This window comes from Callorhinus ursinus, unplaced genomic scaffold (genome assembly GCF_003265705.2).
Source record: "Callorhinus ursinus isolate GAN/ISIS: 27379988/994484 unplaced genomic scaffold, GSC_fseal_2.0 scaffold6, whole genome shotgun sequence".
NCBI classification, from domain to species: Eukaryota; Metazoa; Chordata; class Mammalia; order Carnivora; family Otariidae; genus Callorhinus; species Callorhinus ursinus.
In genome coordinates this window covers 27,023,118-27,051,094 of record NW_027397068.1, presented here as the reverse complement: position 1 = coordinate 27,051,094, position 27,977 = coordinate 27,023,118, and the positions used below count along the sequence as shown (strand labels likewise).

Genomic DNA, 27,977 nt, shown 5'->3' with positions numbered 1-27,977 from the left:
TTATAAGGTGTTTCATTGTACAGAAAAAATTTTAGGTCAAATAAGACCCCCCAAAAATGTGTGTATCTAGGTATGTATACCATTTCATTTAAAGAGTCTTGACCCCCAGCATGAAATAATTTCTTTAAAAAGTGGCCAGTTACTAGACTAGTATGTCTTCTTTTTCTTCTTTTTTTAATGGGCACTGATGGGCTGGGAAACCAGCCTCCCCTTACTCCCTGCTTTCTGACAGTCGCAGCTGTGTGATCAGCGTGGGGACTCCTGACTGCAGGCCCGTGGGCGCCCTTCTGGGCGTGGGGGCCCTGGGGGTGCAACGCCTCCAGCCAGCACTCTGGACTCAGAATGAGCTATAGTTCAGATTGGCATTTGTTTTCTCAAGGGCTTGAAATTGAGAGTGGGATTGCAGCAATTTTCACTCTTCCTAACATTTCTTTTTGCAGAATCCTATTGTGCAAGCCAGATATCCAACTAAAATCAGATCTTAATGGCTGTGTTGGGTACTTAAAATCTCAAGCTGCTATAAATTATTAAATAGGCCTTCGACACAGAAGAAGAACTGCCCAGCACAAATTCTCTGCGGCTTTTTCATTCAAAACTTAATCTTTTCCCCCATATTGGGTCGTTTACCGGCTCTGGATTCCGGTAAATGTAGGTCTCCCCGCCCCCACCCCCCAGCACACAAGGGGTTAAACTAAACTCCCGGAGCTTAATTTCCCAAACAAAAGCCAGTTTTGCAAGTTATTTTTCAAGGTGTGCCTTTCCATAAGTTCTATTTAATAAAGTTAATACATGTTCCCACTTTCCTTCTTTTTTTCCCTTCTTACTTTTCTGTTGTCAGTATTCATGGAATCTGGATCTGTCAGCTACTTATGTTTGAAGTGGAAGAATTGGCAAAATTATACATCCAGCAGGCAAGAAATAAAGTGGAAATGTCTCACAAGTAACACTGAAATCTGTTGCGTTGTTTTAAGACTTAACTACTGAGAAAAAAAAAAGCCCTACTAAATATTGTCTTGGCAACTATAAATATATTTTAGCGATGACAAAAACCTTTAGAATAGCAGCTACAAGATATCTGAAACCTAATGCCTATCTGTCTGCCACTCTCAATTATATATATTTACATTATATATATCCCATTCTTCATTAAATGCTGTGCAATTTTCCTTTTGAGTTGCTATAGTGTTTTATGTGAATCCTTTGTATGGCCAAGGAGCCAATTTCCGCCCTCCTGCATTTTACTCAGGTAAGATTGGAAATGAGCTCATTAGATCAATTGCTGCAACTCTAATTTGAAAACTTGAAAAATGCATTTCTAACTAAGAAATTTCCAATCATGCAGATATCTAAAACTCAGGTTTTTTTTTTTTTTTTTTGGTTTTGTTTTTCAGGTCTTTCCACACATCCCCATGAACCGGGAGCTGTCACTCCTACTGACTTCTTAGGTTTGTGTTGGGCAGGAATTGTGTTTATTATACCTCATTCCTCTCCCCATCTTACTCCATGTTTATTCATCTTTTTTCAGAAGGCATTACTTTTATCCACTTACACTTTCAGACCTATTTTTTTTTTCAGAGCTATTATTTTTTAAAGCCTCCAAAATACAAGTTAGATACAACTATTCCAGTGCAGCTTTGGATGTTGTTTTCACCTTCATATACTATTTCCCCTTATGAAACAAAACAAAAAACATACAAAACCATTTGAGGGTAGGTCATTTCCTAGATAGCAATGATTTCCATTTCTGTTAATAACTTATTTGGAATGAACAGCTTACTTTGTTAAGTAGATTGATCCAGTTATGCAAATTAAGATGCGTAACTTACAGTAATACTCAAGGTCACTTTGTTATTTTCTAAGAGAGATGTTTTAAAAAGTCAGCCAGTCAGGTAAGCACGCTGCTCCCCTTAGATGCTACTTATTAATAAAATTATTGTATTTGGCTTCAAATATGAACAAAGAAATGTTTGTTTTATTTTTATTTCTATTGTTTTACTATTTAATTTCTCCTTAAATACCTCAGTTGTTACTGTGAAGGGCTGAAGATATAGATCTTCACAACACATATCTCATCTAATCCCCTTTGTAAAAATGTAACAAGGTCATTTTACATTTTTAAACCACTTCTGCAAAGTGGTTTAAAAATGCAAAGTGAGCTTAAATGCTACTCTTAACTCTTCCTAACTCTTCTACTGGGAAATCCTAGAAAACTGAACTAATGAAATGCAACTTATACTCTTTAAATTCTAATTATAACTGTCACGTTAAATTGAAGGTGAGACCAAAACTGCTGTATCTTTTAAATGAGTCAAGCGATGTACTGGATCATACGTGTTATTTAATGTGCAAGTGTAAAAGTCAAGTTCCCGGCAGAAATCGAAGTGCCTCCATTCTGTCTTCTGGGAATGTATAAATTAACCATTCTCCCCCAAGCGGTCCTCCTCCCTTCCTCCCTCCGCCCTATTTTAAATGTAGATAGGGCGTCCCAAGTCTTTTGAATTTGAAGGGCTGCTATCTCGGCCCCATTCTTTTCATCATCCTGTTTTGAATGACACTGAGCACGTATAGATTCTTTTATAAAAGCACCCCCTGGATGCAGAGCTCGGTTCTCCCGGAGGCTTGCTAATTTTGCATAGCAATTAGTACTGACTTCTCAAAATGGGCTATCCAAATGCAGCCTCCAGAATGTTCCACGTAGTTCCTCAAAGGTCTTAGATAACCGTGCGCCTTTTGATTTCAAACCCGAAGGGAAAGAACTTGCATAATTACTAAATTCCCAATTGGCGTGGCCCGGAGGAGGACACGGTAATCCAAAACTCTACGTTAATTCAAACCCTCCCCGCAACTGGGCAGCAAGGAGCCAGCATATGCCTTCTTTTAAAATCTATTCTACCTATTCACTGACCGCGCAGGGCTGGGCCACATGGCTCTCTCTTGCAGCCAGTCAGCTGTGAGCAGCAGATGGGATCATTTGCATTTTTCTTTTTATATTTACTCCGACCGGCAAATTAAAGGATTTATAAAAAAATCTACATTCTCATTGTTTGCCTAAAATACAAACGTGGTTTAACTGTTGGATTGGGCTTCCCTGACCTTCACACGCCACACCCCTTCAAGTCCCTGAGACTTAAGAAAATACCCGAGGGGTAGGTTTCGTATTTATCAACTTGCAATCTACAGTCCTTGAGTTAGGAGTAGAAAGAATCAGCCTTTATTGTGACTCGTGTTTTTCTATTTTCGGCGCTCGGCGCAGATATCCCGTGGGTTTGTCTGTGGCATGTGGGTCTGCGAGCGCGCGCACTTCTGAATCTCTTTGCTCTGTAGCCTCAAACCTCAAAACTTCGCGTTACAAGTAGAAGGCTGATTTTCAGCTCAGGCTTACAACAGAGGGCGGCCACCCTGGCGGGGGAGTGGCCAGAGCCAGCGTTTCCCAGCGCCGGGGTCGCTCTCCCGCGCCCCGCCAGACTCCATGCCGTCTTCGCGGGGCCCCGGGGGCCCACTCGGGTCCCCGCGCCCCAAGGTCTTTGTGCGGATCGCGGCGCGGGACAACCCGCCCGGGGGGCCAGGGCCACGACCGGGATGCCAAAAACTGGGGAGAGACGCGGGCGCGAGGGGAGGAGACGACCCGCAACAGTCGCCGTCCCGCCGAGGAAAAAAAAAAAAGTAGAAAAAGAGGCTTTTCAGGTCAAACTCCTTGGGTCTGAGCAACCACGTTTTACAGCAATGACTCGCGGGGGGAGAACACACGGTGTGCAAGGGACTTTGTTAGGCAGCGCTGCCCGGGCGCGCCGTGGGTTTCGCGGCGGCCGGCGCGGGCCCACGTGGAGCGGCACGGCGCTGGACGAAAGCGCAGGGCCGCCCGGGCCCCCGGAGTGCGCGCCCCAGCTCCCCGCCGCGGCCGTTCACGCCCGAGCGCCGCCGCCGGTCCCGCGTGTGCCCCGCTGAGGGGGAGGGGCGGGCCAGGGGTGGGGGCGGAGGGGTTGTGGTTCCACTGCAGCGGGGGCTCCTGTGTCCTTGTGCGGAAATGACACACGGAGTCCCGTCACGTCACGCGAGAGCGCAGCGCACGGACACACACAAAGAGAGGGGAAAATACACGGCGCCCTCCCGCCGCCCCCAGCAACTCCCCGGGCCGCCCCGGCCAGGCCCTCCGCGCGCGGCCCCCACTCCCCGGCCCCGCGCTCCCCCCACCTCCCCACGTGGCGCCCAAACTCGGCGCGGGCCCGCTCTGCAAAGTACAGAACTCGCGTCCCAGGTAAGTGCGGGGCGGATCAAGCCGGCCGCGCGGTGGCGGCTCCGGGGCAGACGGACGGGCGAGTGGCTGCAACATCCATGCCGGGGTGGGGGCGGGAGCAGGGGAGGGGACGCGAAGGGGGGCTGCCCTGAGCGCGCCCGCCGGGAGGAGCGCCCACCCCCGCGCAGGGCCGAGCCGCCGGAGCTGGCGCCCTGCGCCCACGGGCTCGCCGCGCCCATTGTGCCGCGCGCCCCTTTGTGCCGGCTCGGAACGCGGCGACTCCATGGCGTTCCGGGGAGCACGCGCGCCGCGCGGGGGCGGGGGGGGGACGCGGAGTGGAACGGTCCGCGCCGCCGCCGTCGCCCGCCCCACTCGCGCCGTGCGCGGGCCCCGCACCCCCGCCTGGCGCTGCGATGGAGCGGCCGGGGCCGCCGGAAGGCTCGGCGGAGCCCGCGGTGGGCTCGGCGCTCGCGCTCGGCCCGGCTGCGGCGGGGCACGGCTCGGCGTGTAGAAGGGGGTGTCAGAGCAGGAGCAGGGGGCGGGGATTGGAGGGAGATGCCGAGTGGGGAGCTGGAGGCCGGAGGAGCCCCCGTTCGGAGGGACGCTGCCTCCGGAGTCTGCAAATGGAGCTAGGCAGGCCGGCGGCGGCGGCGGCGGCCACCGGGAGCGGACTGGGACGGGCCCCGCCGCCAGGGGGCGCAGCGCTCCCTCCCCGGCTGTCCACGGCGCGGCTCGCGGTTCCCGCTGCCCGGGAGCTGGAGGCGGGCCCGGCGCCCTGGGTGTGCACCCGGCCTGGCGCGAGGCCTTCCCGGCCAGGCGCGGAGCTGGAGCCCAGGGCGCTCGCCGCGCCTCGTGACCGCCCGCCCCCTTTCCCTCTTTATTGTAAACGTGAATTCCCACGCAGACTTTGCCCTCGCCTTATCGGTGAGCGTGCTGCAACGCTTGTGAGGGCCTTGTGTGCCGCGGTGGAGTTTTTTACAAGGTGTTTTTACAGGGGTGAGAGTTTGATTGCTCAGGTGGTCCGGCTGGGAGAGTTGTACACGCAAAGGCTAACCCGACTAGGGAGCACGGGATAGGGCTAATAAGCACCTCAGAGTTGGTAATGTGCAACTTATTAAAGTGACTTTTGAATGTTTCCCGTGCCAGAAAGCTGTGGCTGCAGGAAACTGAAGCAAGGAAGTGAGCTCTCTGGCTTGCTGGGTGTATGATAGAGAGATGGAAAAGATTCTTTTGTTAATCCGTACTCCCAGCCCCGTCGGCTTTTGTTCTGTTTCATCATCCGTCCCTAGTTCATGATTTCCTATCGCCGTACAGGGCCCTGTCAGCTTCTCTCACCCTCACTGCGGACATTTGTGCATTTCTTGTATCTTCACAGTTTTAGATCTCCAGCCCCTAACCTAGTGTCTGATAACTTAGTAGGTGCTCAATAAATATTGGCCAAATGAATGGAGGGCCTCTTGGATTTCAGAAGAAAGGTGGGGTTAGTGCAGCCTGTTCCTACTACTAGTGGGCTCGCCGGTGTATGCGTGGCCCTTGAAATGAAATTCACGGTTAAAACCCAGAGCTTTTAATAGCTCTCACATAAAAGCTCCGCCACTGAATATGGGTTTTCCTGGAGACACCCATCCCTTTGATGAAGTAATTTAACAGAAAAGTTTTATGTCCTTCCCTTCCCCCACCACACACATAGCAGTAGTTCCAGCGAAGAGAGACCGGTTACAACCTAGTAGACAAGGTAATCATCCCAGTAGCCTCTTAAAGGGTACCACATTGCCACATTTATTAATACTATCCCTTTTGGTCACTTCTAGGTTCCTAAACATCCTTTACATGAGCAGAGGAATTGCAGAATGTATAATAATTAGGAAGAGAAAAATTAGAATCAACCCTGACAGATTTGCTTAGGTGAAAATTTAATCTCCTGCAGAATGTCCCACCTGCCACTTTTTAGAGCTGACTAAAAAGCCCCTGAAGCAGTGCGGAAGGAAACAAGAAGCTTTTATGAATTGAATTGACACCATGATGAAAAATCTGGGGATGTGTCTTTTAAATACCTCAAAATTGTATAATGTAGAAATGCATGAAGGTTGCTAGCCAACCAGCAAAAATAACTTGGTGTTAGTGTATGGGAGGTTGGGGTGTAGCATTTTTTTCCTGGCACCTACTCGTGATGATAGGTGGTGAAGTATGGTTGCTACCGTTATTATTCATTGTGCCCCTTATTGGCTAAAGTACGTTTGGGGGAATTATTTGTAGAATTAATCTTCTGGTAGATGGAACTTTTCTGCATCCTCCCCCTTGATGGTGGTTACAGGGATGTATAAATGTGTTATCTTTCATGGAACTGTGCACCCCTCCCCCCAGAGAGTAAATCAGTTAATTTTTTTTTAAATAAAATTTAAAGTCACAACAAACATGCCCCCCAAATGGGGTATTTTATGTGCTTTGTGAGCATCGCTTTGCTCTTGCTGTTTCTTATCCCCCCCAGATTGGACAGTTGTTCTTGTCCCCCTTCTGATGCTCCAGTACTTCTTGCAACATTATTTCAGCTTCCAGCTCTTGTGGTTCTGAAACTAGCTGCTACACCTGACCCCAACATGCCATGCTAAGAGTGCTTGGTGCTGGTGTCAGGACTTCCGTGTGTCAAACGGGAGAGGTGCTATTTCACTGGGAGTGGTAGTTAATGCGTGGCATGTTAGTCACTGGATGATCAGACCTTTTACAAACGATTGTTTTATTTATTTATTTTTAAAGATTTTATTTATTTGACAGAGAGAGACACAGCAAGAGAGAGAACACAAGCAGGGGGAGTGGGAGAGGGAGAAGCAGGCTTCCCGCTGAGCAGGGAGCCCGATGCGGGGCTCGATCCCAGGACCCTGGAATCATGACCCGAGGGGCACCTGGGTGGCTCAGTTGGTTGGGCGACTGCCTTTGGCTCCGGTCACCCGGGCGCCCCATAGACGACTGTTTTAGAGCTGACTGTTCTCAGCAGCTCACCTGGTAACATGCCCACCCCTCATATTGAATCCAACTTGAAACACCTGTATTTAAAATCAACCCTTTTAGTTTTTTGTTCTCTACTAATGGCCCGCTCTCTTCTCTCATTTTCAGTTATTAGTGGCCAGTGAAACACAGTTGCATCAGTACCTGTAAGGGCATTGCTTGCTCAATTTGAATAAATTACCTATTGGGTTTTTTTTTTTTTAGATTTTATTTATTTATTTGTGAGAGAGAGAGAGAGAGAGACAGAGGCAGGCAGAGGGAAAAGCAGGCTCCCTGCTGAGCAAGGAGCCCGATGCAGGACTCAATCCCAGGACCCTGGGATCATGACCTGAGCCAAAGGCAGATGCTTAACCAACTGAGCCACCCAGGCGTCCTGGGCTTCTATTTTTTTTTTAATTTTTATTTATAAAAGTAATCTCCATACCCAGTGTGGGGCTCAAGCTCACAACCCCCCTGAGATCGAGAGTCGCATGCTCTTCCAACTGAGCCAGCCAGGAGCCCCTGGTCTTTCTTGTGTGCTGGGGATTATTGGTTTGAGCATGGAGCTAGTGAATGGAAGGACGGAGGCTTGGGGGTGGGGGCTATGTACACCAGACTATGCCCCAACTCTAATTAGCTCATGTGGTCACAAGACAACGCACTCCGAAAAAGTGAGAAGTACAGAGGAAACTCAGCTTGTACCTCCTAGGAAAATTAGTCACCACTGTACAGTCAGTCACATGGCTGAGTGCTGGGGTGTGCTGGCCCTGTTTTCCTGCTTGAGCCCCAGCTTCTGGGTGCCAAGGTTAAAGTTACAAGTCTGGCTCCTCTCACTATTGATGTCTTTGGAAGGTAGCCCCTCTTGGCCTCATGAAGGCTTTGAGAGTAATGGCTTAGCCGAGGAGGACATCACAGTCACATTCGGACAAGACAGTGTCTGAGGGTAAGACACCAGCTCACAGGCAGGCAGGGTGGAGGTCGGACTTCTCGGCCCGCTGGAAGATGTGGCTATACTTGAGTAAGGAAGGCAGCAACAATTAAAGCTTTAGAAAACTGGGGGGAAAATTGCCCTGGTTTTTGTGAGGACTGCTATTTTTCAAACTGCATTTTGCAGATGTGTCTAAAAATAAAAACAAATTGCAAACATGTCCTGCAAGTCCCAGGGGCAGGATGCCACTGCCAAGAGGGCCGGGTTCCGAGAGCCCCAGGACTCCCAGCTGGTCTTGTAAACGCAGAGCCCCGAGTCCCGCAAGAGCAGATGGCATGGGAACATTCTTTCTGTCCTTAGGGAGAGCATTTTATTGGATTTCACCCCCTTCCAGTTTGTTTCGTCGTTTTCATTTAAAAAAAAAGTTATTAAAGTTTTAAAAGCTTTAAGTCATATTATTTAATTTTGCAGTTTTAAGAAATATCTATTATTAAAATGACTTTGAAAATCTTTTTTTTTAAAAAAACTTTATAATGGATAACACTTTTTTTTTTCCCCCCAAAGATCCCACTTATCTATTTGACAGAGAGTGTACATGAGCAGGGGGAGTGGGAGAGGGAGAAGCAGACTCCTGGCCGAGCAAGGAGCCCGTTGTAGGGCTTGATCCCAGGACTCTGGGATCACGACCGGAGCCGAAGGCAGATGCTTAACCAACTGAGCCACCCAGGTGTGCCTGGATAACATTTACTAGGTGCTTTGTGCAGTCACTTTCTCCTTTGTAATGTTCGCAGAAATTCTTGAGGTAGGCTAGTATGTTCAGTTCCGTTTTACAGAGGAACCAAGGGTAGGGAAACCACTTGCCTTGTGTTAATAAGCTGAATAGTAGGCAGGGCCACGGTTTTAACCCGATTTTTTTTTTTTAAAGGTTTTATTTATTTATTTGTCAGAGAGAGACAGAGAGTAAGCACAAGCAGGGGGAGCGGCAGGCAGAGGGAGAAGCAGGCTCCCCACTGAGCAAGGAGCCCGACGCGGGATTCGATCCTAGGACCCAGGGATCATGACCTGAGCCGAAGGCAGCCGCTTAACTGGCTGAGCCATCCAGGCATCCCTTAACCCGGTTTTTTCTTACCCTCAAGTTCAGTAGGGAATTCCATTTTCTTGGAGATCAGAGATCAGCTGCACTCGTCCCTACTCTGGTGGTCTGAGGGCCCCATCGCCAGGTGACTTGCTCTGCATCAGAGCCCAGCCTACAAATGGGCGCTCAGTGGGAAGGGAGAAAGCAGAGCGTGGGGTGGTCATGCCCCATTCATTGGGCTCTTGGAAGGCTGGAATGAGGCCCCGGAGTCCACCTGGGTCCCTTTCGCTCTTTTTGCTCTCTGTAAGACCCCCCACCCCAAGGGAGGCACAGACTGCTGCCCTCCCTGGTTCTCTGCCTGCCAAGTAAGAGGGCTCTTGCAAGGACCGCGTGGGTTAACATGTAGAACAGACGGCGAGCCGGGCCTCCGGAATGTGAGCTGGTATCCTCCTTTTCTATGCTTAATGTTTAAAATCGATATGACAGAGCGGTATCACAAAGTCAGATCAGTCATGACAGTTGTGAAAAGGCTGGGGTGAGTTTTTGTTAGGTATTTAACTTTTGAAATCCTGAGTATGTTTTATTAATAACACCTTTAAAACGGTCCGAGTGTATTTTCCCTGCTTTACCCTTTGCATGTGGCACCTCACACAGCCACCAGCTCCCTGGTCTCAGGTTTCAAACACAGTGCTTTTCTGGGGCTCCCGTTCCCCAGCAGCTCTTCCTGTGCTGAGAGTTTGCCTCACTTTGCATCTGCAAACGTGACTTGGGAGGTGGAGAGGATCTGCCCTCACCCTCCGCCCAGTGGCCCGAGGTCAGGGCTGCTGGGCCCCATCTTCCTGGACTGCACCTCAGCCCGGTGGCCGGTGCTAAGTTCAGTGGACATTTCCGATTTAGTGGGCCAGAATCCTGAGTCAGCCAGCTGGGATTTGAACCTCGAGGTTTCAGGAAGCCCAAGTACTTCCCATTTCTGGGCCTGCTGCTGGGCCTCTGTGAGTCCTGGCCAGCCACAAGCCCCTGGCACCTTGGATTAGCTTCACACTGCTCTCACCAAGAGGCCTGGTCTAGCTGCTCTCATGAGTGCAGGTTCTCTGGAAAGAACTTGATGGAGAGGACCCCTGGCCACTCCTAGCCCTCTCTGAGCAGCACTGGAGAACGTTGTGCCTTGGACACCTGTGGGACACTTAGGGAAGTGACCCAAGACCCTGCGAAGGCGGTGGGCTTTGGCAAGGAGTCACCACACCTAGGTGACCCCTGCTCTCCTTACTGTGGTCTTGTGTTCAGCTCTCAACAAGACTTCTCCACATCAGGTTCTGTGTGACTCCTTATTACCCACTCAAACCAGTCACCTCACCACACCTTCCTTTTTCTGTAGTTCAGGCACTCCTCAGTTCTGCAGACCTCCTGACCTTCCCTCTCCCCAATACCTCCTGCTGCTTAAACCAGGAGCCAGGTCTCTCAGAGCAGGCCTCTGCTTGCCCAGTTTGGGCCAGTTTTGAGAAGTCAGGGAAGGAGGGCCCCAGAGGCAGGTCAGAACGTCTCCTAGACACCGTAAGAGAACCCTGAAGAAAGGACCACATTTAACAGTGGTCATGCAGGGTACAGAGACCCGGAAAGCGAGGCCTCTGCCCTGGTGAGTTGCTAAGCTTCCGGCCAGCCGCAAGCCTTCCGGTGACCTGGCCTTCCAACCCTGATCCAGAAGACTTGCTCTCATTTTCTGGTTTTGTTTTGTTTTTTTCCTCCCATGAAATTTACCTTATTTTGAAAATCCTTCAAGTATCAGGCAAATGCACTGATAGAGCCTATAATGTACCCACCAGGAAATGACATTTCCTTATGGTTCAAAACCAATCTCTTCACCTTCTTATTCATACCCAGGTTTATGAGCTGAGACTTTTTCCTGATCTCTCCTCCCACACTGAGGAGCATTTTCCACCTTCAGAGGCAATAATTCAGAGATAGTTAGGAAATGAAAGGCCTTTCCTAGTTTGTCAGTTGTTATATTGTTTCTTAGATTATCGATATTTTAAATATTTAAAAGTTGAATGATTTGATTTTACGTAATTAGCATGTTGCTGTTTGTGGGCTTGAGTGAGAATATGGCCTGGCTCTATTCTATATTCATATTGTAATACTTTTTATTTTTCATTTTTAAAAATTTCTTTTTCATTTTCAAAGAATTGCATGCCCACTGTAGAGTATTTGGAAAGTAGAAGGAAATATTAAGAAAAAAAAAATCCATAATCTCCTAATTGGATGTAATTAACGTTTTGGCATATTTCCTTCTAGCTGTGTTATGGCATTTTTTAATTATGCAGTTGACATATCCCCAGCGAACTTTGAAGTAGGTTATTATTGACTGGGTAGCCCTGTAATGAACAATTGATTTTGAATCTTTACACATAATTTAATGCTTGGCTCTTTCTGTCAATAGAGGTTTTTGTATTCATGTGTTGAGAAAATGTGTCGAAGTTGACTTCCTAACTGTATAATGGAAATAACGATAGTGATCAAGGTGGATCTCAATGCAGGTCACATTTAGTTTGTTGTGTCTCCTACTTCCTCCACAGATTTTTGTGGAATTGATCAATAAGTAATAACAGCGAACGGCTATGGAGGGCTTCTGCACCAGGATTTCCGCCCTGGGTCCGATACTCAATTCCTGCCTGTGCTTAGCCTGAGAACCTCTGCCCTCTGCCCAGTGTGATACTGCATATCATAATTTTCAAGTGTGTGAGGCTCCGTAAGTGACAGAAAGATTTGGTTATAGGTCCTTATAAGCTGAAAATGATGAGGAAGATCAAGATTTGCCCATCTGAACATTGACAGTTATGTTCAAAGTAGATTTTTCCCCTCCAGAATTTGCTTTAGTGTTATTTCTTCCCCCCAAAGAAAAAAGTCTGATAAGTATATGCTAGAGCTTAAAATTATTTGTATCCAGGTCACAAAATTGTAAGCATTGGTGGTCTTCTGCACAGCTGTGGCAGGCCGCCCGTGTTTACTAGATTTGAGTTATGGTTGTTATAGAAACCCTAATGTAATATCTCCTAACCTTGGGGTTCTGAGTGCTCTTTCCTTCCTGTTACTTTTATCTTATGCTGTTTACCCGTCCTCCCCTCTGATAGAGGTTCCCAGAGTTCCATCTTCTCCATTCTCCAGGCCCTCCATCTCTGCTCGTATTGGTTGTGATCAATCCTCGTAAATCAACTGTCCGGTTGGTCACCCCCTGCACAGAGGATGGTCCCCACACTGGCACCAACAACTCCCCGTGCACAGTCGGGGATGTCACCAAAGCACTGGGCAGGGAGGCTTCAGCATGTTCCCAGCCTTTCCGAGCCTTGGATCCCATACCTATAAAATGAGATCATCTCTGAGGTCCCTTTTGTCTCTAAAACTGTGCCTCAGTTTCCTAATGTATGAAAGGAGACGTTATAACAAGTGTCTCAACCTCATAGGATTGTTAGGGAAGTTAGTTTACTGTGAAACTCCTACATAGTATAAGCTATTGTTTCTGTTGATTCTCCACTGAGGGTGCAAAGCATGGGGCAGTGAGGTGAGGAGTCAGAAGGGAATGGCACAGCAGCGTTTCTGCCCTCCATGACCTTCCCTCCAGGGCTGGGTCAGCCTGTTGGACTCCTCGGCTGGCGCCCTCAGCACCGCCTGTAGACAGGGGACTCCTTCCCCGACGGAAGCACGTTACCATGACCCTGACTGTCTCCTCCCACAGAAACTACTCGCTCTGGAGCCTTGCCTCCCAATCTGCTTGGGGGGGGGGGGAATGCAAACTAAAAAAAGAAGTGAGAGAGAAGTTTCCATGATCTATTAAGTGAATAAACAAGGAACAGGATCTTAAACCTTCCAGTATCAGCATCTCTTTGTATGCTTAAAAATTAACAAAGATCCCAAAGAGTCTTTGCTTATATGGTTATATCTGTCAATATTTACTGTGTTAGAAATTAAAATGGAGGGGCACCTGGGTGGCTCAGTTGGTTGAGCGTCCGGGTCATGGTTTCAGCTCAGGTCATGATCTCAGGGTTGTGGAGTTGAGCCCCACGTCAGGCTCCATGCTTAGCGGGGAGGCTGCTTAGGATTCTCTCTCCCCCTGTGTCTCCCCTCTGCTTGCATGCTTTCTCTCTCTAAATAAATGAATAAGTAAAAATCTTTAAAAAAATTTTTAAAGAGAAATTAAAATGGAAAAGTGTTTAAATATTTTTTTAATTTATTCAAAAACAACCATAATAAATCAATTACAAGGTAATGTCAGTAATATTTTAATGAACGGTAACTATTCTCCCACCCCAAAAAAATCTTAGTGAAAAGATTGATATTGTTCACATTCTTTTTTTTTTTAAGATTTTATTTTTAAGTAATCTCTACACCCAGTGTGGGGCTCGAACTCATGACCCTGAGCTCAGGAGTCGCAGGCTCTGCCAACTGAGCTAGCCAGGTGCCCCTATGTTGTTTACATTCTCGCATCTTTCTTTAATATCTGACTTAATAGAAGGCGGCCGAATTTTCCTATCTGCCTCTGTAGTCAATCTTTTGCAAAATAACACCTCATGTAGCCTCTGGAAAGCTCTCCTACACGTATCTGTGAGAGAAAAGGGGCAATGCTTCTCCCTCACCCTCTGCTTGCCTCTCTGCCTACTTGTGCTCTCCCTCTCTCTGTCAAATAAATGAATAAAATCTTTAAACAAACAAACAAAAAAGGGCCAATAATATCTCGGTGTTATAAAAATAGTTTTCATCTCATGGAACCCTTGAAAGGTCTTGAACATACTCGTAAATTGGCTCCCTAAAAAGAAAAGGGAAAAAAAAACCTGTTTTTAAAAATGTCCATTTCCATGGTGTAAATACCCCCGCTGTGGCCAGTTGCGAGCTGCCAACTGGACTCCTCTGAAGTGGGGCTGGGGAGAGGCACAGTCTGTGCCCGCCGGCCCAAGCCGGCTCTGGCGACCACGGCACACAGGTCACACTCTGTGAGCCGCTGACCCCGAACATCTGTGGAAGCATGTCCCAGGAAACTGACCTTGTTGCCTCTCAGAGAGGGACTGGGGATGGGGGGACGGTGGACTTTTTTTAGTGAGACACAGCGAGAGAGGGAACACAAGCAGGGGGAGTGGCAGAGGGAGAAGCAGGCTCCCCGCAGAGCAGGGAGCCCGATGTGGGTCTCGATCCCAGGACCCTGGGATCATGACCTGAGCCGAAGGCAGACGCTTAACGACTGAGCCACCCTGGCGGCCAACAGTGGACTTTTGAACCAAATATCCTTTTATACTTTTTGAATTTTGTTTCTTGTGCTTGCATTATCTAGTCAAAAAGGAAAAAAAAAAAAGACTAAGCATCTTCCCTTCTTAAAACGAACTCCAAAAATAGACACCTATAATTTGTAAATCTTTTCAACGTTTCCATTTCTTTGTGGCATCTCTGAGAATTGATTCTCAGCCCCCATGAATGGTTCTCACTTGTCTGCCTCCCTGTTGCCCCTCCTCACAGACCTTCCCGCCATAGGCGGGAGCTTCCTGCTACTCAGGCATCAAATTCAGCGCATTTCGACAGGAGGCGCGGACCTAGCCCTGCCAGTTACTGTATTTATGTAGCCAATTTAAGCAACTTAGCCTTTGTAATTTGATATTTGAGTGGCTGAAGCATCTTGTTATTTCTGAACGTTTGGGATTACCCTCCCTTTTGTGCTTTTTTGTAAATGGAAGGTTTTTCTGATGACATTTTAATCTTCCCCCACCCATGTGCCCTGCATGGATAATTGAACACTGTCCATCTTGCTCCGTGCAGAAGGATAGAGACTATTAGGCATTTTAATAAAATTATGTGTACTCTTAGGAGCTCTGCAACATTTAAACCTTTCTGTACCAATGACAGTCACTTAGCCTGAGGCTTCCTAGGCTGTTTGGCTGGGAGAAAAAAAAACAAAAACCTGAGCCTTTTCAGTTATTAAATTAACCCCTGGAAATTGGTCCAGTTTGAGAATTCCCCTCCAAGAGGTCATGGATGTCTTAGAACTTGGTATTTTCGTTAGAGGCAGCAGCAGGCTACATGGGTCTCGTTGACACTTGCCCCCTTCATTTGTTTATTTTTTTATTTTTTTATTTTTTAAGATTTTATTTATTTATTCATGAGAGACAGAGAAGCAGAGGGAGAAGCAGGCTCCCCACTGAGCAGGGAGCCCGATGCGGGACCCGATCCCAGGACCCTGGGATCATGACCTGAGCCGAAGGCAGACGCTCAACCATCTGAGCCACCCAGGCGCCCCCCCTTCATTTGTTTATTAAGTTCCTTTGGACTTGGCAAGGGGTTTCTGGGGGACATGGAACAGTCACCCCCTGGGGAGAGAGCTGATTCTCAGGGACATGTGGATGCATAGTGAGACTGTCTCACAATTTGCGAGACACGGTGAGAGAAAGAAGAGGATTTTGAGAAGGAGAGAATGTTAAGATGAGAACGTCCGGCAGGCAGAGGAGCTTGTAATCCTAGCAAGCCCTGGGGGCGGGAGCTGCGGTGGTTGGTAACTCCTGCATAACCTGTAGTTACGTGAGAAACGGAATTTCTGCGGCATGCTCGGCATCCGGGCGCTCGGTGTCCACCCAGGATGAGCAGCCTTGTGACTGTCCTCTGGGCAGATGGCCAGGAAGTGGAGGTAGCAACGTGATGCCCCTCTCCTTTCTACTGCTGTGCGGGCACCATGTCAGCGTGGGGGATGCTGGGAAGTGACCCACAGGTCCCTCCTGTAGAATCTCTTCTGTACGGCGGAGTGGAGTCTGGAAGCATGGAATAGACTGATTTTCCAGGTAGCTACATGCAAACGGAGGGAGATTGGATGTTCCAGCTGCTGTTGGACAGAGGGACCCAAGGTTGGAAACTGGCCCCTGTGTTCATAAGGATTCTGTCACTTCTGCTCCAGGTGGCTGACTGGAGATACACATAGACTTGTTTTGAATCCTCGTTCTGCCACTTAGCAGCTTGGTGACCCTGTGCAAGTTACCTGCCCTGTGTTCCCTTCCCAGCCCCCGCCCCTTTTCCATATTTAAATATTGTGTTTCCAGAATCAAAATGATATAAAAATAATTTTTTCTGTCTTCATTGGGGTATTGTTGACAAATAAGAATTGCCTAAGGTGTGTCTGCCCTTGGTTTCTTTATTGGTAAAATTGGGATTAAAATAGCTTGGGGCAAGGTGGAAGCGTTCGTGGAGAGGCTCACGGTTTGTGGGCTGCTGGTGTTACTGAGGACCTTCCCTCCTGTCCCCACCACACAATCAGGTGCCCTTGTGGGTTCTTCAGGCTTTGCCAATGGGAAATTGCCCAGCTTCCCAAGGAGCGGGACTGCTTTTCCGGCTGGGAGGGAAGGGGCCTGCTGTGCTGTGGTCTGGGTCACTTCTGTGCTAATTTAGCATCTGTCACTGGTCTAAGGTGACGCTGGTTCCAAAGCAGATGCCCTCTGGGTGTCTTGAATGCCCAGGAAGCGGGCCCCTGGGAGCCTTCCCAGCTCCCCTTCTGGCTTTCTGCCCACCCACAGGAGGCTCAGGTGTGTGCTCTTCCTACACCATTTTCTGACACAGGATGATCAGAATCCAGGCGCTTGCGTTGCCTGCTCTAGCATCAACATGGTGTGGATTGGAAAATACCCTTCCTGCCTCTCAAGCCCCGGTCCCGGCAAGCATACGCCCAGCACTGGGCCATGGGCCCCACCAGTCAGCCCCAGTCCCAGCCCGTCTGAGTGCCGCCTCCTCAGCTCCATGCTGCTCGCTGGGAAAATACAGTTGGGCAGATGAAATATTAGATAACCGTGCTGGCCTTGCTCAGCACTGTGGTTCTGTCTGCTGTGTTTTTTCACCCACACCTGTTTTCTTCCAGGATTTGCTTGTTTTTTTTTTTTTAGGTTTTTTTTTTTTTTTTAAAGATTTTATTTATTTATTTGACAGAGAGAGACACAGCGAGAGAGGGAACACAAGCAGGAGGTGTGGGAGGGGGAGAAGCAGGCTCCTGCAGAGCAGGGACCCCGATGCGGGGCTCGATCCCAGGACCCTGGGAACATGACCTGAGCCGAAGGCAGCCGCTTAACCGACTGAGCCACCCAGGCGCCCCTGTCTTTTTTTTTTTTTTTTAATTTTTTTTATTTTTTAAAGATTTTATTTATTCATGAGAGACAGACAGAGAGAGAGAGAGAGGCAGAGGGAGAAGCAGGCGCCGAAGGAGCAGGGAGCCCGATGTGGGACTCAATCCCAGGACCCTGGGATCATGACCTGAGCTGAAGGCAGATGCTCAACCATCTGAGCCACCCAGCCACCCAGGCGCCCTTGTCTTTGTAATGCTCTCTTCTTAGCCACGCCTTTGTGGTTTTTCTTTCACCTTGACCCTTTCTTTCCCCGAATAAGCCATCCACCTTCTCCTTCCTCTCCACCACTTCTCCCCAGAGTCAATCGTTTTGTACGCTGAACCCTCTCTGATGAGCCTCAGTCCGTCCTGCCCGCCTGTTTGCTGCTTCTCACCTCTGCTCTTGATTTCAGGGAGTGGTGTCTGTGGCCGTGGGGCAGGTTTCCCAGGGCCTTGGCAGGCAGGCGAGGCCTGTGGTGCATTTCCTCATGAAGCCCCCTGCCTGGGCTTGAACTTCTCCCTGGCAGTGGCCACCCTGCTGTCTGCATACTACTGTTCGCCTACCTGCCCGAGCTCCCCCATCGCTACCCTCAGCCCCTCGGGGGATGATGTCAAAAGTGGGGTTGTTTCTTTGGAAAACAATGGAAATTGTATTTTCTAAAAAATCACTGTTGGTAAAATAGCTCTTGGGCCCTTGAATTTGACTTATTATCTTCCCTCAGTACCATCTTGTGTGTTATGTTTTTCAGGTAGCAGATAGTTTGGTAAGTAGGAATTGTTTTCAATGTAATTGCAATTTCAAATAAATCTTAAATTTTCTCTGAAAATTAGTAATACAGAGATAGAAAGAACTGTGCCTGTCATAAAGTTACTGTGGCATTCTGAGGATAGCACATCACATCATAAGCACTATATATGTGTTGCTATTATTAGTGAATTTTGAAGTTGTTATTGTGTGCATAGATTACCTAGACTTACTCCCTCTTTCTTGCACCCCCTCTCCCCCGAAATTCATCCATCTAAGACAGAGAACCACACACCGTTCTGTAGCTATTTGGTGAATAGTTTATTGGACTTTGTAGATAGCATCGCTCTTCCTCCTAGAAATTTCTTAAAAGATACTTCTTGGTCTTGCTCTCCTCAGATGCTTAACCAGAATGGGAACTCAGTATTTGTAGGCAGCCTAATCAGTTGTGGGAACCACAACTCAATATCAACAGTACATGCTGTCAGTGTCTTCTTTTCCAGTGTTACTACCTCTTTTACACCTTATGCTATTTATGAATGCTGTTATGTAATTTGGGGAATCTCAAAGATTTAATGCTACTTTTATTTTTTATTTTTATTTTTTTTAAAGATTTTGTTTATTTATTTGACAGAGAGAGACACAGCGAGAGAGGGAACACAAGCGGGGGGAGGAGGAGAGGGAGAAGCAGCCTTCCCGCCGAGCATGGAGCCCAATGCAGGGCTCGATCCCAGGATCCTGGAATCGTGACCTGAGCCGAAGGCAGACACTTAACGACTGAGCCACCCAGAAGCCCCTTAATGCTACTTTTAATCATGGTGTCTGTTCCATTCTGGTTGGGGCAGTGGGAGTCAGGGGCTAGCTCCTCACCAGACCCTGAAGCCCAAATAGTGCCCCTTACTCTCTTGTGGTCCCCACCTCATTCCCTCATCAGTAAAAAGAAGGGTTTGGACCAGATTCTCTGGAGCTCGAGAACTTTAAAAACCCACATTGTCTCTTCTTGTTGCCTTGGAAGGAAGGGCTAGACCAGCACCATCCAATAAAAATAGAATGTAAGCCACTTAATGTAATTTTAAATTTTCTAGTAGCTACATTAAAAGAAAAGGTGAAATTAATTTTAATAAAGTTTTATTTAGCCCAATGAATCTGACATTATCATGTCAACATGTAATCAACATAAAAATGATTAGATATTTTACTTTTTTTTTTGTTCTGCTACATCTTTGAAATCCAGTGTGTCCTTACACTTACAGCACATCTTCATTTGGACTAGCCACATTTCCAGTCCTCGGTAGCCATGGGACTAATGGCTGCCATCAGGGGCAGTGTGGGGCTTTCTGGAGCACCTGGAGTCAGTCCTATGACCCGTTCGTGTCCAGAGGAGCCACGGCCTACATCCTCAGTCAGCCTTTTCACTCTGTGGCTGGAATTTAGAAAGCAGGGACTAACAGGAGATCATCTGAACTTGGGGCTTTCGTAAGCCTTGATTTTTCTCAAATAACATTCCCCCCTCGGTCTGAAAGTGACTCAGTTGATGCTTTAAGACGCCTGCCCACGTGGAGTTTTGGAGAAGTGCTCCCAGAGGGTATGCAGAAGGCCTGGCTGCTTCTAGCAACTGCAGACAGAGAGGATGCAGTTTTCCATGATGTTAGGGAACAGTATCAGCTTAACCTTCCATTACCCAGAGCCAGGGTTGGGAGGGTAAGGGAATTTCTCATGGGTATGGAAAATTAAGAAATAAATCAAGCAATAAATCAAGACTTTGTCTTTGTCTTTTCATTTAGTGGAATAGAAGATGAACTCAACTGAATTCAGTGAAGATGTAGAAGAAGGTAAAAAAAAAAAGCTTTTTAAAAAATATTTTTAATTTAGTATTTTTTATTAGGTCATACACTACATGGTTCAAAAATAAAAAGTTAACATAATGAAAAATGAATGCAAAGTCCCCTCCCACCCCTGGTTCCCAGCCCCCTCTGCCCACACACCTGCCAGAGGTGTCTTATGTATCTTCCCAGAGTTACTTTTTTAAAAGTATCATTTCAAAGATAGTATTTGTTTCTTTCTCTCTGTTTCCTGTCTTTCCCCCCAAGAAGGAATTTAAAACCAGTTTTGAGCAAAAAGTTCTTGGAACATGGTTTTATTGTATAGCATTAACGTGGTAAGATAAAAATCGCTAGGTTTGGCAAGTGCGGTTTTATTGTGACTAGACTTTATGTTATCAGAGTGATAGTGTCAGAGGGCAGCCCGCACACACCCCGTTGCTCAGGGAACCCTGCTAACCTCCACGTGGCCCAGTGGTCTTTCCCGCTGAGCCCTGTTTCTTCTCTGCCACAGTTCTAAAAAATAACACTGTGAAAGTGGAGACAGAGGCCGAAGATGCTGCCCTGGACTGCTCGGTGAGCTCCAGGTCTTCCGAGAAGCACCCTCTGGACAGCGTCTTCACTGCCCTCCAGGATTCCAGCAAGCGAAAGCAGCCGGGCGGCGATGGCCAGCCTGACTCTGTCCCCAGCGTGAAGAGGCGGCGGCTGATTCCCGAGGTGAGGGCCCAGCCCCTTCCGCTGTTTGCTTGGGCTCTGACCCTCTGATTAGATCCTCTGTCTCTCTACTTGTGGGCATCCAGGCAACTGCTGGGCCCTTGGGCATGAGAAGGCTTTCATTGTAGCTCTCCCATCTCTGGCTTAAATTTCTAGAAGGTGTCCTCTCTGACTAGAATTCTTATATATGTCTGGATTCATTACGGGGCTAGGGGAGTCTTCACAATGCAACCACTTTTGAGTTCTTTGTTTTGCTTTGCTCCACTCGAGAGCAAGGGCTGTTAAGAAAAGCCTACCGCGTTTTATGTAGTACACGCTGTACACAGATTGCTGGAAAAGTTGAGGGTTGGGAGGTCTTTTCCTAAATCAAGCCCATCTTTTATATTAGGAGAACTTGCTCAGTGAATCTTTCTGTAAAGAGAATTCTTTTGTAACATACCTGTTTCCCCCCCCCCAACCTAGAAATTTTATGAATTTGCTTTATTTTTTTCGTCACCTGCTGGTTAGATTGAACTTGACTAAATTCTTTTTTTTTTTTTAAGATTTATTTATTTATTTGAGAGAGAGAGCATGAGCGGAGGGGCAGAGGGAGAGGGAGAGAGAGAAAGAATCCCAAGCGGACTCCACGCTGAGCACGGAGCCTGACGGAGGGCCCGATTTCATGACCCTGAGATCACAACCTGAGCTGAAACCAGGAGTTGGATGCTTAACTGACTGTACCACCCAGGCGCCCCTGAACTTGGCTAAACTCTTAAGAGAGAGAGACAACAGAACTGGACATGGTGGCCCTCTCTAGCAGCCTGCAGTCCAGGTGGGAGACAAAACATGTACACAGAATGGTTAAGACCAAGGAGAGAGCGGCAGCTTTAGGACATTGGGTCTAGCCTGGGATGCTTAACCTCCAAACCTTCCCATGGGCCAGCAGACTACACCTTAAATTGTTAGAAGGTTATTTTCCCAAGCTCTCCAACATAGACAGACACACACACAAGCTCTTTGGGGGAGCCAGATAGGAATTCAACTTCTGCATGTCTGTCCAAAAGGGCCCACATTTTCAGAGCTCATTATCATTAGCCAGAACACCATGGAGCATCAGCCTGGGACTCTTTGGGTTGTTACTGTTTTTTTTTGTTTTTTGTTTTTAAGATTTTATTTATTTATTTGACAGAGAGAGACACAGTGAGAGAGGGAACACGAGCAGGGGGAGTGGCAGAGGGAGAAGCAGGCTTCCCGCCGAGCAGGGAGCCTGATGCGGGGCTCGATCCCAGGACCCTGGGACCATGACCTGAGCCGAAGGCAGCCGCTTAATGACTGAGCCACCCAGGCGCCCTGTGTGGCCTTTTATATCTGGCTTCTTTCACTTAGCATAATGTTTTCAAGGTTCATCCATGCTATAGCATGGATGAGGTCTTCACATTCCTTTTTTATGGCCAAATAATATTCCATTGTAAACATACCACATTTTGTTTATCCATTCATCAGTTGATAGACATTTGGGTTGTTTCCACTTGTTGACCATCATGAGTAATATTCCAACAATACATTTTAAAAAATTGATAATGCCCACCTAGGAAAAAAGTTGAAATTTTTTATAACTATGTGAGCATTTTTTTTAAAGATTTTATTTATTTATCTGACAGAGACAGTGAGAGAGGGAACACAAGCAGGGGGAGTGGGAGAGGGAGCAGCAGGCTTCCCGCTGAGCAGGGAGCCCGATGTGGGGCCCAATCCCAGGACCCTGAGATCATGACCTGAGCTGAAGGCAGACGCTTAACGACTGAGCCACCCAGGCGCCCTATATGAGCATTTTAAATAAAGGGTTAATTACAGATATCCCGCCCCTGGCTCTGGGTGCTCTGGCTGCCCACCCTGGCCACTTGCTGCATGCCTTGTGATCCTGGGGAGAGCTTCATGTGTGGCTAGCAGGCTCCAGTGCAGTGAGAAATGATGGCAGACGAAATCTCAGCCTTCCTCACTGCTGAGTGAGATCCATGCTGGGCAAATAAAAGCTCTCAAGGTGGTTAGTCGAAGAGCTTGTTTGAAAATCATGTAACCATTTTTTTCTTATGTTTTATTTTACACCATAATTTTATTATCCTTTCCCCTAATGATTGCTAGATAGATGTTTTCCAGTAACATGTTTAGTGCTGCAGGGACCATCCATGTACGTAAACCTAGTGCCCTCTGTGAGTGTTCCTGTGGGTTAGATACCTAAAGGTCACCCTACAAGCGTTGAGAAGCTTGAGAAGCACTGTTAAGTTCCTAACAGAACTCCTGAAAACGTTTTCTTCTGTGTGTCACATTACATTTCTACCTTGGATCCATTCTGTAGACTCTTTCAAGCGTGCAAGTAAAGCCAGAGTTCCAGAAATGGGACACAAAGTCCAGTGTATTGGTTCACTTTTGCTGTGGGACAAACCGTCCCGGATCTTAGCAGCTTAAAATGGCCACCATTATATTTGTTTGCCATTCTGTGGGTCAGCTAGTAGTTCCTGATGTGGCTGGGTGGTCTGGAATGGCCTCCCTCCTGTTTCTGGGGGCTCAGGTGCAGCTTCCCGTTCTGCGGGTTCTCACCCCCGGGAGGCTAGTCCAGGTCTATTCACGTAACACGGAAGCATTCTAAGAGCAAGAGAGGCCAAGCTCTGGGGCACAGACGCTTTTCACACCTCTGCTTGCATCACCTTGTTAGCTGGCGTCCCTCTGGTCAAAGCAGGTGACACGGGCCAGCCTGCCCGTGGGCTGGCTGTAAGAACAGGCTCACCCCTGATGGTAGGAGCAACAAACTCACATTGCAGAGAGGTTTTCACACAAGGATGGGGCAGCTCTTGTGGCGGTTTTTTATAAAGAGTTCACCACAGTAAGGAACAACAAGCCCATCAGGAAGGAACTCTGACCACGTCTGCCTGGGTTGTGGCCTTTGTGGACAGTCTGAGGTGGTCCCATTGTCTCCTTATGCAAATGGAGTCACTTTATCCTTTCATTCCATACAATTTTGTTGGAATGGCATCCCAGAGAAGGGAGTGTCTTCGCATTCTTTGGGGCAGAGAGGGAAGGAGAAGGTTCTTATGATTTGTGTTTTTGTTGAATCCTTCGGTATATGAAGCAAGTCAGAAAAAAACCTGGCCTTGGGCTGGAACTCCGCTGAGGTTCGCGGTAGAGGGATTTCCCTGAGCATCCCATGAACCATGTGTGAAGATTTTGGTTGCCTCCCAGTTTGGTGAGGCAGCAAGCTTCACCTGGGACCTCAGGCATTATCCTGGAATTCTGACACATTTGGAGAATTCTGACACCAAAATGTATTTGAATATTTTTTTTTTAAGATTTTATTTATTTATTTGACAGAGAGAGACACAGCGAGAGTGGGAACACAAGCAGGGGGAGTGGGAGAGGGAGAAGCAGGCTTCCTGCCGAGCAGGGAGCCCCATGCGGGGCTTGACCCCAGGATTATGACCTGAGCCGAAGGCAGATGCTTAACGACTAAGCCACCCAGGCGCCCCTATTTGAATATTTCTAATATCACTTGTCCAACTTATATATTCTAACTGGGCAGGTATGTTTACTTTTCAGTAGAGTGGAGACAGCAGGCAGTTCTAACCTGTTAGATTTTAGACTGGAAAAGACAGGTTAAGTCCTGGATTTTGTTTTGGGTGTTTTACTAGTTTTGTTTATTCTCCTTACTGTATATAAAATGAGGTTGATATCCATGCACCCCTTCCTGTTCTGTAAAAAGAATATATGGAAGTATGAACCTTTTGAAATTCTTGCTCCTTATAGAAAGGTATCATGTGAATTCAAGGCAGTATTTCCTTTTAAAAGTATCTGTTAAGTTGATGTGTCAGTAAATCAATAGCCTCAGTACCCTTGGGATTTTAGAACAATCCATCAGTTTTATGAAATTACAGTATATGTTGATTTTTCAAAATGGCACTAGTCCTAATTCACAGTGAATAGTCCTTTATCCTTCTCCCCCTGAATTTTCTCTGATCCTTCTTACAGATAAGGCGGCAGTGGTGGGGGTTGGGCGGGGGGGCATATGCAGCTTTTTTGCTAGAGTGAGACAAGAGGATCCAGGAGGCCGAAACAAGTGATCATCCAAAAAAGTGGAAAGGAAGTTCATGAGCAGTGACTGAGTGCCTACTTGACACCATTCCTTATATAATCCAAATGACAAACCAGTGATGAGAGAATTAATAGCTCTACCAGACAGATGAGTCAATTCCGGCATGGAGTTGGAGCACCAGGATGCCAGTGGGCAGCCTTGTTCCTGGTGCAAAGTATCAGGAGTGGACTGGGATCACTCACTCCCTGCATCTGGGGAGGCGAGCCCCATCTTCTCTGATTCAGCCCAGAGGAATAGTAAATAGTTAACCTGGGAGTCAGATGGGGAGAGTTCACCCTGGGGCCTTTGGCCAATTATCTGACCTCCCAGACTCTCAAGATCCCCCGTGGTGATGAGAATTCTGCTCATCTCATTGGTTTCTTGTGTGTGAGGGAGCCCAGCACAGGGCCTGCCCTGGGTCAGCCCTTAGAACTGCCTTGCAACCCCATCTCCAGTTCCCACCTCTTGTGGTCGGCATTCATGTGCCTCCCTCCACATTCATCACAACGAAAATGGCCTGGAATTGCCAAGGGAGACCATCTGGCACCCTTTAGGATACCCCAGGCTGAGTGCCCTTGATTCTGAACACCATCTAAGTCAGAACATAGACCACCTTGCATCTTCTCCCCCAAGCCCAAGGAATGGGGAGGAGGTTGAAGGGTTGGGGGGTAGGATTCGAGCGGTAGCCCTGATGTCAAAGGTACGTCATATTCCAACTCTTCTCAGTGCTGACGACTTGTTCATAGTGACGTTTAGTACAATATTTAGAAGACACATAAAACCTCCCTCAAAAAGCCTAACAAAAGGCTGTATAAAGACTTATTTGGCACCTCCACTGGAAAAGGCTTCATAGCCAAATACAGCAGATGTGGGAGGTGAGTAGCCAACATTTTTATTGGTAATCATCTTTTTGTTCACGGAAGTGGGGGCAATATTCAAGAGCTGTATGCCAGGCAGGAGTTAGCTTTGTTCTCCTGGGGTTTTTCGTGTCTTTGTTTGTTTTTAATTCTAAAGTGTCACCGTGTTTTGTTTTTCCAATTGGAGAATGGAAATGTCATCTCACTCAGTGCAAACATGGTGAATACCTCCTCGGTGTCAGTGGCTCTGGTACCAGCTGGAGAGTCACAATAATTTCCGTGACAACCATAGCACAATAGGTCCTGTGCCATTCCCATTTTAACGAGGCTCAGAGAAGTTAGTGCTCCCGAGCCTGCTGAATTTGAGACTGTGCAGTTAAACACCGTGCTGGTGGTCCTGAGGGCTGCAGGGGGCATTTGTAAGAGGTGGAGAGAAGTCTTCGAAGCTGTTCTGCCCTGACAGTTCTCCATCTCTTCTGGCTTCTCTCTTCTCCACTGTAATGGCTTTATCACCCAGATTCTTACTTCTTCAGGCATCACCACAATTTCTTCATCCATTAGCAGTGTAAGGATGACCCAAAGGGTGAAAGCCATGAGGTCAGAGACTGTCTAGCTCCTTCCCTGGGTCCCCAGAGCCTTGCACAGAGCCTGCCAGATGTGAGGCATTCCGTACGGTTTGTTCATGGGCTCTGGTAGAGAGCCCTTCCAGACCTTATTGCTAACGGTTATCTGGTCATTTGATGATGGTGATGATGGAGAGAAACATTCTGTTGAGAATGAAGAAGGTAAGCACTGTGTCTGCCTTGATTACTGATGAGGGAGCAGGAGGCAGAGGCATGCCAGCCCCCCCGGAGCCGACTCACAGGGTCTGCCCTTGATGCCACATTAATTCTCCACCGTCTACTCTCTGGAAGGCGTGCTGCTTTCTTGGTGTTCCAGTTTGCTGCCTCTCTGGGCACCATTTAGCCACTCATCATTTGTCGAACTGCATTCAGTGACTGCTGGGATTTGGGAGTCGCGAGGAAGATGTTTAATGCTTGAAGCATTCCCCATGGTGACCCAGTCCGTGGGATATAGGTGGGCACGGACCTGTGGAATCTCCCCTAAGTGGTCTCCTTACCCTGACTGGTAGCCCCACAGCAACCTCTTTGTGTCTCAACACAACCTCCTTCCCCAGCGAGAGAGGTGGGCATTCCCTCTTGAGTCTGAGGATGCTAGCTGGAGAAGGGAATGCCTGGCCGAACCCAGGAAGGAGGCTGGCAGCGCTGGCCTGAGCTCTGCGGCAGCGTTCCCATGTGGCTGGAAGATGAGCCTCGGAGAACTGGCAGTAGTGTCAGCCAGACACCCAGTGCCAAGGAGCACAGATTTAAAGATTTCATGATACTCCTAGACAGCTGAGCAGAGATTTTATCAGCAGCAGCAAATGCAACCAGCCGGTTGTCACCTTGCCAGAGTTGGTGCAGTTAATTGGGGCGCCAAGTTGACAGGACACCAGTGTGGGGCTATCTAAGAACCTGCTCTTTGGTGCACGTGTTGTGTTGTTTGTTGAATTGTGTATCTAAGACCTCTGGGAGTGAGGAATGTTGCCCTCTACTGGGACGCTAACTTAATTTTTTATTCCAGCAAGTTAGCCAAAAATGTTTCTATTTGGTGGCAGTGTTTCTAACATGCTTAGTAGAAATTGAAATATTTTTATTAATGATCCTGAACAGTGAGAGTTAGAGAGGGGATTTCCAATTCTCATATACCTTGGCCTTCTGCCTGCTGTAGGAACGTGGGGGAGTGCAATGACTTCTCTTTGTTACTGGTATTCAGACAATTCACCCAGAACATGTTTCCTGGACTTATTCTCTATACTGGGTATTAATTAGGGCAGACCTCTCTCTAGAACGCAGTACTTTTTGCTGCATTGCATGTGAGTTTCTGGTTACCTCTGCACAGAATCTTATTTTATGATGTGGAATCACTTGTAAAGCAAAGACCCTTGTTCTAAAAAGACTCCTAATGTATTTATGATCTTTTTTTTAATGATTGCCATTAGAAACTCAAATTCCTCTATATTGGTAAAACCTCATGGTAATCTCATGATCCACAGGACTTGCAAAATTATTTTGGTGTAATTGAACTTAATGGTGAATGAGTTGCTAAAATTTAATTTACAGCCTACAGGAATTAGCAAATAAGGCACTTTGAATATATTAGGGCAGTGCTTTTCTTTTTTTCTTTTTAAAAAGATTTTATTTATTTATTTGACAGAGTGAGAGAGAGCAAGCATGAGTTGGGGGAGGGCAGAGGGAGAGGGAGAAGCAGACTACCCGCTGAGCAGGGAGCCCGATATGGGGCTCGATCCCAGGATACTGGGATCATGACCAGAGCCAAAAGCAGAAGCTTAACCGACTGAACCACCCAGGCG

At 47.5% G+C, this 27,977-nt stretch overlaps 1 protein-coding gene across 1 annotated transcript in view; it reads left to right on the top strand.

Annotated features, from left to right (window-relative positions):
• Window positions 1-3,204: 3,204 nt before the first annotated feature.
• The window catches only part of BEND3 (BEN domain containing 3), a 35,780-nt gene continuing 11,007 nt past the window's right edge, over window positions 3,205-27,977 (top strand). The window contains exons 1-3 of the mRNA XM_025860501.2: window positions 3,205-4,255; window positions 19,859-19,906; window positions 20,409-20,611. Of these exons, the coding sequence (XP_025716286.1) occupies window positions 19,870-19,906; window positions 20,409-20,611 (240 nt within the window). The 5' untranslated portion in view covers window positions 3,205-4,255; window positions 19,859-19,869. The remainder of the gene's footprint in view (window positions 4,256-19,858; window positions 19,907-20,408; window positions 20,612-27,977) is intronic.